The sequence below is a fragment of the Brachyistius frenatus genome, unplaced genomic scaffold (assembly GCF_029030835.1).
Source record: "Brachyistius frenatus isolate BFR_SWC_R1_liver_20210118 unplaced genomic scaffold, ASM2903083v1 Contig_183, whole genome shotgun sequence".
In the NCBI taxonomy this organism is placed as follows: Eukaryota; Metazoa; Chordata; class Actinopteri; family Embiotocidae; genus Brachyistius; species Brachyistius frenatus.
The window spans coordinates 331,467-342,106 of NW_027210782.1; the positions used below are offsets into that span (position 1 = coordinate 331,467).

The 10,640-nt window shown below is 41.8% G+C and overlaps 1 protein-coding gene across 2 annotated transcripts; it reads left to right on the forward strand.

Annotated features, from left to right (window-relative positions):
• The first annotated feature begins 34 nt into the window (after positions 1-34).
• arhgap22a (Rho GTPase activating protein 22a) lies at positions 35-10,344 on the forward strand. Of its 2 annotated transcripts, XM_069717889.1 has the most exons (10): positions 144-928; positions 4,769-4,965; positions 5,680-5,767; positions 7,358-7,486; positions 7,618-7,828; positions 7,926-8,058; positions 8,216-8,289; positions 8,696-8,817; positions 8,938-9,946; positions 10,030-10,344. In XM_069717889.1, exons 1-10 carry the CDS (start codon positions 895-897, stop codon positions 10,247-10,249), a joined length of 2,217 nt encoding a protein of 738 aa, XP_069573990.1. In that variant the 5' UTR covers positions 144-894; the 3' UTR covers positions 10,250-10,344. The 2 variants fall into 2 exon arrangements, 1 of the variants encoding a protein (XP_069573990.1); XR_011311813.1 differs by lacking the exons at positions 7,926-8,058; positions 10,030-10,344 and having other exon boundaries at positions 35-928; positions 8,938-9,027.
• Positions 10,345-10,640: the final 296 nt, after the last annotated feature.

Sequence of the window (10,640 nt, forward strand, 5' to 3'; positions counted from 1 at the left end):
GCTGCAGGGTGTGCAATTACTCCTTTCCACACATAATATGTAATTTGCCCAAACTTGCGCATACAACTGTGTGCACAGACAATGCAATGCCATGCCCACTTGCTCTGCATCCAACATTTAGTGGTGAGAATGGTGTCAGTAAAATCAAACGTATTGATCTGAGGTTGTGCTTCAGGTACGGATGAGACCATAATCAAATCTCCATGAGCAGGTGGGGGGATTGAGAAGACTGTGGAGTGATGGGGCAGCCGATAGAAAGGAACAGTGACAAGAGAGAGGACACACAGCCAGACATATTTATAGATGGTGAGAAATTGATACTGAGAGTGTGCAGCAGAAGGCAGAGAGACAGCGAGAGACGGAGAGAGAGAGGGTGGGCAGGGCTCTAGGTATGTGAGAACAACAGCACGCCGGGCTAGTGGAGCAGTGAGGGGGAGTCAGACGAAAGGGAAGAGGGGAGGAAGAGGAGAGTGTGTGCTTAAGTGCTTGTAGGTGTGCGTGCGTGCGTGCGTGTGCGTGTGTGTGTGTGTGTGTGTGTGTGTGTGTGTGTGTGTGTGTGTGTGTGTGTGTGTGTGTGCGTGTGCTTGTATGTATGAATGTATGAGTGTGAAATCAGACAGAGTCCAAGTGCAAGACTGTGAGCTAGGGAGAGAGATGCTCGGAGAGGATGAGGAGTAAAGGGCGAGGCAACGACGAGTGGCTCTGAGAGTGTGTGTGTGTGTGTGTGTGTGTGTGTGTGTGTGTGTGTGTGTGTGTGTGTGTGTGTGTGTGTGTGTGTGTGTGTGTGTGTGTGTGTGTGTGTGTGTGTGTGTGTGTGAGTGAGAGAGGAATAGTGTGTGAACAGAGGGATGCAGTCATGTCTCTGTGAGAGGGAGCAGCACAGCAACGGTAACCATGCTGAGCCCCAAGATAAAACAGGCACGCCGGGGTAAGCACAGTCCCTCCTCCCCTCTCTCCATCCCTCCTCTGTGCTTCATTTCTCTCTGTTCTCTGTCTTTCTGTGCTCTCTTGCTTCTTTCCGTTGTTTCACTCGCTCTCTCTGCAGAGCCTCATCTGTCCAGCTGGCTTTGTAATAGTGTCTCATCAATATTGTTCTCAGTGCTCTCATTGATAGTGGCATCAAATAAGTGTAACAGTGCCATGCTAGAGTCAAACACCGGTGTCATTCTGCATCCTCGTCACCATTGTTGCTAGCAATTCTCTTGAGGTTTTTTTTGCATGATTTGAAGAGTTGAGCCTTTAGCTGTTGTGTCCGGTGCTCATTGAGAGTTAACAGGCTCTACTACAGGATGATGTAATCCGTCATGTCTTCTTCAAGCGATTATTGCATCCTCATTCCTAGACGATTTGATTCTAATGGAGATACTGTGGATTTTAGTTAACATGGCTGCCAGAAAGATGATTCTTCCTCCAACAATGGTGTCATCCTGACTTGTTCACACCTGAACACACATCTGTGTTTGTTCAAGGTTCACCCCGTCTATTTGGTTGTGGTCTTGGACATGTGACAGAATCTTGTTGGGAGGAATGTGTGACTCTGAGTAAATCACAACAGCTGACTGTCAAACATAGTTCCTTTAATGCAGGCCAAAATCCATGGGTGGCCACCGAAGTCGGGGCACCGTGTATACATGCCTCTCACATGACCGTGTGAAGATGAATATGGAAGCTCTAAATCACAGGAACACCTCCTGCCACTGAGGTTATTATAATTCAGAGTATAAATACTTGCTGTGCTACTCCTAGCAGGTGTTTTCTGGATGACACTGTTTCAGGTGGCTTGGGGAGTTGTGATAGTTTACACCTTATCTTAAGGAAATGGATTAATATTGTTTTTTTCAGACAAAGTATCCAACTAATTGCTGTTTCAGAAGTATTTCCACCTGAAGACTGAGGATTTCTGATCTCTTTGAATGAATTTCACATTGAATTCACATTAAATGAATTGAAATGGCCATAACAGAGCAAAATATTGCATCTTTTTCAAGAACCCTCACGTTTGTGTTGCTTGAGGCGGGGATGTTTCTTCATTTTTCCTCTGGCAGTTGTTGACTTACTTTAGACCAGCCGTAAAAATAGGATCATAAAAGATGATGGGAAATGGAAGTGCCTCTTCTTTCTCCTTCATGAACATAGTTGGGGAGTGCAGTAGCCACTTCAGTTTGCTTGCCACGTCTTGTGCGCTTGCCATCTCTCATTTGCTGTAATGGTATTCTCCTTTGATTAGATTCCCAGCTCTGTTCTCCTCTGACCCTTTTATGCAACCTCATTCAGGGCAAATTCAACGGCATCGCAGTGCTGGATCAGCGCTCAGAAGCATAGATATCAGACCCGAATCCTAAGCAGTTAAAGAGTGCAGAGTTACTGTATCAAAGGAAGATGTGGTTGGTGAAACTGTATATCATGTGGTTGAGTTTTCCTCAGATCTGTGTAGTTGAATAATTGTCAAAATTATACTGAATAAATAATACAGGGATCTAGTCCAACAAGATATTATGAGACATTGTAGATGTAAAATTACCAAGAAGACTAAATACCATTTTACCATTTCCTCACTATTGCATCAAAGAGATTCTCCAAACTATAGTTTTATAAGTTTTGATACTGCACTATTTTGATCATGGTATTATGTTAATCATTTCTCTAAAAAAAAGAAAAATACCCTTATGGTCTAATTTAGACAATATATGGGGAAAAGACATGGCTAATGATCTAATAAATTATAAAAGATTTAGTAAATTATTAATTTCAACATTAATTGAACAATGTCAGTTGCAGGACTTAATATCCAAAATGTATTACCTTTATGCACTTACACAGGTTCTGTGCTGTGATGAGTATTTCCATGCTCTGCTTCTTTAGATGTTCTACATCACGTCACATCACATTTCATTAGGAATAACTGTGCTTGTTATTACATTTGCAGTTGAAGTTATTTTAGATAATCATGCTTCTCTTAAGTATAATATGCTTCAAATGTGATGCATTCTAATAAATCAAAGTACCCAACAGTAAATAAAGCAGTTTAACTTTACTCCACTGCAACCAGACATAACAGCAAAATGCTACAGCAATGCATCATTAATGATTAATGTAATTATAACATTATGCATCACTAACTGGGTCCATTTACATACACAGTGAGCACTTTAACTTCTGATCCTTCAGCGGTGGGATGTACAACGTACATTTACTCAACTACTTCACTCAACTACTTCAAATACAAACTATAATATTTAGATTGTTTACTTTATTTTGAACTTCTATTAATTTAAAAGTTATGCATTTATTTACAGATTAGGATTTTACATATAAAACCATGTGATTAGTTTATAAAGCAGTATACACAGTTATTGATCAAACCACCCAAAGGTTCATGAAATAGTTTGAATTAGCTTCACCTCAACCAACTACAACCATAATATACTGCTCACACACTTATTATTTAGTAAAGAAATATACATATAAAAATATAGATAAAAAAATATATAACTCAGTAATGTATTCAATCATTTTTCTGCATTATTGTAGGTTTTTATAAAACTTGTTGTAATTATATATTATTTAGATACTTTCACCTCAAAATCCATACATCTAAAACCTTGAAAACAGGACCTTTACCTACTGGAGCATTGTGTTATTGCTACTTCTACCACCAGGGATTATTACCAGAAAACTCATAAAACAGTTCGTTAGTAACACTAATGTTCTTAAGTGAATGTATGTATGTGTTTAGTCATTCGTTGATGCACTTTAAGTAACATTATTTCCTAAAAAAAGGTTAAAGAAAATGTAATCCTTACAGACTAAAGGCTCTTTGCTGACAGTATCAATTCCTCCTTGAGATTTTGTGTCTCTTTTATAAAGACGGACACGATGTGGCCATGTGGCCTGTATTAATAGACTTTGCTCAGCCGGCTTCTGCTGTCAGCACACAGTTTTGTTAATGACTTCTCCATGTGGTTTCTCCCTTCCCAGCAATCATGACTCTGCAAAGGAAGGACATCCAGAGAGGGGACAAATAAAATGAGGAGTCCAGACAGAGAGCTGATAAGCAAGAGAGAGAGAGTGAGAGAGAAAGTGAAACAGAAAGAGAGATTTCAGTCCAGGCCCTCTCAGATACCTTCCCTGCTGTCCTCAGCAGAAAGTGAGATGCAATTAACAGGAAAAAAAAAAAAAAGACGCATTGATTTCTCTCCTCTCCCTCTACTTCTGTTTATCTCTCTCTTTTCTCTTTCTCCTTGACTCCCTGGGGATCACTCCATTGTCCCTGTTTTTGCTCTATACCTTCAGCATACAGATGCTAATATATAATCTATACTTGTAATCAGTGTGAAGCAGTAAAAGCGTAGCCTGATCCAAAGCAAAACTTCTTACTGTACAGCAATGAAATGGGAAATAATATATGCCCTTATTGATATTTTAAATACATAAGAAAATGTACTGGAATAGATAGATGGATTTCATCTTAAATCATGGATGTCTTTGCTGCAAAATGCAGGCGTTGCATTGGTGGACTGAATTAAATGGAAATCAGGATGCATGGTGAAGCCTCTAGGCTTTGCTGTACCAGGGGAGACTTCTGTGAATAACAACTGTGTTGTCTCTAGGTGAATGTTTATAACAATAGCAAAGCCAGAAAACAAGAAAATCTCCTAAATAAAATGTATCCTCTGCCTTTATGTCACTCTCTATTTCCTTATCTGTCTTTGTTATTTCTCTTAAGCTCCCTTCCTCTCATTTGATGTCACTATGTGTATCCCTGCAGCCCGATCCAAAAGTATGGTGCTTGGAGAGTTGTCTCGGGTCTCCAGGCCCTGTTCTCCTCTGGATCAGGAGAAGGCACTGAAGGCCGGCTGGCTGAAGAGACAGCGCAGTATCATGAAAAACTGGCAGCTGCGATGGTTTGTCCTGAGGACCGAAGCTCTGTATTTCTACAAGGACCAGGATGAAAGCAAGGCACAGGTGTCTCAAAATGACACAAACTCAAAGCAGTTACCTGTTGCAAGGCCGCACTGTTGTATGTTAGGAGTTATTCAAGTTTAAAGTCAGATGAATATTCATGAATTCATGCATTTTTCTAATTGGTATTTTGCCCCAAGGCCAGTCGATCTATTATGTGTTCTGTAATTCTGAAAATGGCTTTTCCATTCTCTTAAATCAAGCTACAAAATACATTTTTGTCCTTTCGGTAAAATAAAGAACCTTTTTTGTATTATATGACCATAATTTTAAAGCTACATGCTTGACATGATATATTTGGTGTTTAACTACAGTTGGCTAAATGTCTATTCATCCTTCATATAAAAATCATCCTCCATTAGGACATCCCCAACCTCTCCATTACAGCCGTTGTGTGTTGTTATTGCCCTGACATACACACTGATAATGTGGTAACTAGCCGCCCTGTGGTTCTGCAATAAGCACTTAGTACTTGACCTTTGACCCTCTCAATGCTGGGGAGATCAGAAATGCAAGTACATCAGGAAGCACCAGAGGGATAAGTAGATGAAGGGATGTTTCCCTGAGTCATCCCTCCCTCCATTATCATTACCTCCTGCGTTGGACAGCTGCCCAGAGTCCAGTATACTCAGAACTCGTTTAACATGCACTGCACATCCAAGTCCAGAACCACTGCCTGTCTGTCTGCCTCACACCTTCCTCTCCTTTCTCCTACAGGGTTGTATTCCTCTTCAGGGTAGTCAGGTCAATGAGGTGCCAGCCAATCAGGACGAGCCTGGTCGCCACCTTTTTGAAATCATTCCAGGTGAGTTGGTAGGGTGACAACTCTGTTGTGTAAGTGAGCACATAGGTAAACCTTGTTCAAGTGATGCTGAACAATCTGTACAGTAGTGAGTGCCAAAGAGAAAAAAGCACTGGGCTCACTTTAGATTTCTATCACAGCTGGACTCAGGCTGCACAGGTGCCACACCTAGTATATCTGTTTGGGCATGTAGCTTGAAATCGTGATGACACCATACATGCAGCAGATCATATGCTCTGTGTAAAGTAAAGTAGTTTAAAAAATGATGCCATGAATAGTTTTTATTTATCAGTTACCCTCATACAAAGTGCAAAAAATGGCAGATAGGTTGTTTCAAGCATTTTGTACAACTTCAATCAGTCCCTGTGTGGATGTAGTCTGTTTTAACTGCTTCTGTCTCTTCATCTAATCCCAAACTGACTCAATGATGATGAGAGCAGGAATTTGTGGAGGCCACTGCAAGACTCTTCGTTCTTGTTGCTGAAAATAGTTCTTCATGGCTGTTTGTTTGATTCTGATAGTGTTGCTTAATAGATTTGAATCTTAACATCTAAAGTGCCTTAAACTTTTGAACAATACTGTAATTATTTTTCATCATTCTGACCTTTTACCTCATTTGAAACCTCATATTATTTCACTTCATCCCACAGAAGCACCAAAAAAAAAAAATCAACTTTTATCATCATAAAAGAGGATTAGATCCTCAATCTCATAAATTATTTTCAGGATGTGAAATTCACTTACATGCTTTGGAAAATGGTCGGCAGTCATGCAAAATATCGTGAACAATTTAAAATAATCGGATAACATGCAAAAACTCCTGCCCTTTTTTAATATGTGAGATGGAGTCTAATATCACTCTGTTGACAAAGTTTGTTACTCGAATAACAGAGTGAAAATACACAAAGAAAAAGGTCCTGAACAGAAAGAGAAGAGACTGAATGAGAAGCATGGTGCAGTTGCTGGTGTCCCGAGGGAACACTACTCTTTCTGGGTCGTTTCTCTCACACAACACACTATGCACCAAAATGCAGGACTTAGTAATGAATGCAGGTACTGATATAGAGCCTATACAGCGAGGCACATGCAGCCCCTACTGAATCCACTACCACTGCTTTTTATACGACGCATTTCAGTAGTAGAAAATCTACCAGTGGTTTATGCTTTTATCCCTGAATTTCTTTTTATATCTGAGTTGTTCTTCCACCTCCTCAAAAGCAAATGATTACAAAGTGACATGGAGAGAGAGAATTTTATGTAGTGCAATCAAAACTGGGCTGAAATAAACTAAATAACTAAATGTCAAACCGGGTGGTATCAAGCTGTGTTCACCCAGAGGAAGGAAAGGCAGAGCTGCGTGGCTGTCTTTGTACTTTACAGGGGTGCTTGAGCTTATAAGGTTATTGAAAACATTGATATTTCTATTCACCTGTTTACATACAATACAGTAATTACTTCAGCAAAGTAATTTGCAGAAGTGGTATCTGTTGTGTGTTTTGTCTCCACATATTTAAAACACAGTGGTCTTGAGATATGTTCTTCCTTTTTCTATATTGATCCAGAAAGTAATGAATTATATGGCTGTGTTTTCAGGAGGGGCTGGAGAAAAGGATCGAACCAATATAAGCCACGAATCATTCCTGCTGATGGCCAACTCTCAGAGTGACATGGAAGAATGGGTCAGAGCCATACGTAGAGCAATATGGGCTCCGCTTGGTGGAGGTGGGATTCTTTGACATTATGCATACACGTACAAACACACACAACTGTTTACATGCTCAAAAGACAGAACTTAATCATCCTAAGACATATTTTGACTTGACTGGTGTTCAATTCCTGTGTTGTGACTGCAGGTGTCTTTGGGCAGCATTTGGAGGAGACTATGTTGTATGATGCCCAGTGCGGCCCTCAGCGTCTGGTCCCTGTGCTGGTCGAACAGTGTGCGTGCTTCATACGTGAACACGGACTCAAGGAGGAGGGCCTCTTCAGGGCCCCTGGACAGACCAATCATGTTCGAGAACTGCAAGACGCCTTTGACCGTGGTGAGAAGCCAGTGTTTGACAGGTGAGGCAGCAGGAGGGGACATTTTATCTACAGCAGCATGACAAGCCATTATCCATGTGGATAGTACTCTATACTGTGCACTCCATTTTTCTTACAGTTCCACAGACGTCCACACAGTGGCATCACTGCTGAAGCTGTACATACGAGAGCTGCCAGAGCCTATAATCCCATTCTCTAAATACACACAGTTTCTCTCTTGTGCTCAGCTTCTTACCAAGGATAAAGAAATGGTAATCAAATATCTGCCTCAGACTTTACTGGTATATACAGTATATATATATATATACATATACAGTACATATATATATATATATATATATATATATATAGCAGATGTGTCAGATATATATAACATCTTGCCAATGAACATGTCTTTTATTGTTCAAGGGTATTACAGAGCTGGGCAAGCAGGTGCAATCCCTTCCTCAGGTCAACTACAACCTCCTTAAATACATCTGCAAGTAAGTGAACTGTGTCTTGTAATCAACTCTTTTTAGTTTATCAGTAGCTGTCACTGATGTTGCTGTGGTGGGTTTTATTTTTGCTGCTTTTATAGTCTCTGCTTCCTGATTGAGGATTTGTCAGTTTGTCAGACCAGAGAAATAACAGTCATTACACCCACTTCCTCATCATCAGGGGAGGTGACATCAGTGACTGTGAATGTGCACAATTACATGTCTTCTCTGCTTTCTGTATCTGAATAATTATCAGAAGCAGAGCCCACACGCCAGCCACAATCATGACTCAGTCCACCTTTTCAGTGACTTTAATTTTACTAAATGAAAAAGTGGGTTTCTACTAAAGCAGTCAGCATTGAGGAGTTTACATATCTGGAGATATGTTATGTTTTTGGTTTTGTATACTCAGGTTTCTGGATGAGGTTCAGTCTCACTCCAATGAGAACAAGATGAGTGTTCAGAACCTGGCGACTGTGTTTGGACCGAATATCCTTCGGCCCAGAGTGGAGGATCCAGTTACCATGATGGAAGGTTGGAGATCATTTCTTAATTTGCAAATTTAAAAGATCTGTGACAAAACCATGTCTTCCAATCAGTGCCATGAAACATCTCAGGCACTTATGGGTGTATGTGTTTTTCCATTGCAAACAGGAAGTTCACAGGTGCAGCACCTGATGACCGTGCTGATCAGTGAACACTCACGACTTTACCAACGTGAGGAGCCAGAAATTGAGATAAAGATTCCTCTGCAGCAACAGGAGAGCCAACGGTGCAAAGTGGAATGGCTTCCTCAAGAAGACACTGACCTCCTTCCCTCCTCAGGGACAAACTCCAAAACCCCTAAAGAAAAACCTCAATCTTCCACCCCTCCTACAGACAGTAAGTCCACCGCATCAAGCCCTGTTACATCAGAGAAGGGCGAGGACAGTCGCATTGAAGGGAAAGGCAAAAGCAAGACAGAGGACAAAGTGGACGGAAAAGCAGAAAGCAAAACTGAAGGGAAAGGTGGAAGTGAAGTAGCTGTTAGCCCCAGTAAACAGTCTAAAGCCTTGCCCTCCTGGAGGTGCTCCTTCAAGGGCAGTGCGGCCTCTGGGGGGCCAAAGGGGAAAATGGGGGGATCTGCAGGGGATGTGTCAGCAGCTGGTGGGAGCAACTGGCTGATGAATGGCCTGTCGTCCCTCCGAGCTCACAGGCGCACCACCTCATCTGGAGAAAGACTGAAGGACTCAACTCTGTCTATAAAGGATTCAACCCTCTCCCTTAAAGAAACCACTCTTTCACTTAAGGACTCGCAGAGAGACTCTGATGAAGACTCCTCTCAAACATGCCTGCCTCACAGAGTCCCCCACCAATCCCACAGACTGTCTGCCTACGACAATGTAGCCCCCTCCAGTCTAAGCCTGCCTGCCGACACTTCCTCCATTTGGACATCCTTTGAGATCTCGCTGTCTGAGCCAGAGGGAAACAATACGGCGGTGAAATTAGAACAGGGTCAAGAAACGCCCACAGAGGTGAGGGACAGTACAAATACTTTGGATCACAGTGCAAGCGGCAATGAGGATGATCCCACAGCAACAAATGACGCTGTCCCAAGCATGCTGACCCAGCTCAAGCAGGAGCTGAAGAAACAGAGGACAAGCTATGAAACCTGCATTCGCAAGTAAGAATGAGTCACTCCTTCTCAAATAACTGATTAAAAACAGCATAAAATGGTGTCTATAACTTCTTCTTCTCTCCTTTGAGGTTGGAGGAGTCATGTTCCAAGTACCAGGCCCAAGTAAACCGCCTAGAGGAGGAGCTGGACCAGGAGAAGAAGAAATTTCACATGCTGGAGATACGACTCAGAAACTCGGAACGGGCACACCAAGATGCAGAAAATCGAAACGTTCTCCTCCAGAAAGAGATGGAGGAGTTCTTCAAAACCCTCGGAGATCTGACCACAGGAGCCACACGGACCAACTAGACCAGACCAACCTGCCTTCATCTGGTCCAAAAGCAGAGGAGGAGCTCAGTTACTGGGACGACCAACCAGCCCCAAAGCTTTGAAGACCAAATACCTCTAGTGCAGTACTAATTGCCATCCTGCCCTCTTTAGTACGGCTGTCTTGTGCCTACACTGACTAGTGCCGGTGCCAAACGAGAACTCCTCTGGACCAAGCACCTCTCATTTTGTCAATCCTCACCCTTTCACACCGTAGGTCATGTAGACAAATATTTACTAAATTCCTCTGTAAGAAACCAGAAAAAGCCTTATTAATAATATGAGGTCGTCTTCCCATACACACAATGTTCATATCCCCTTATTCTTGAAAGAAATGTCAACTTGACAGTAAAAGAAAAACCAATGTGAGACA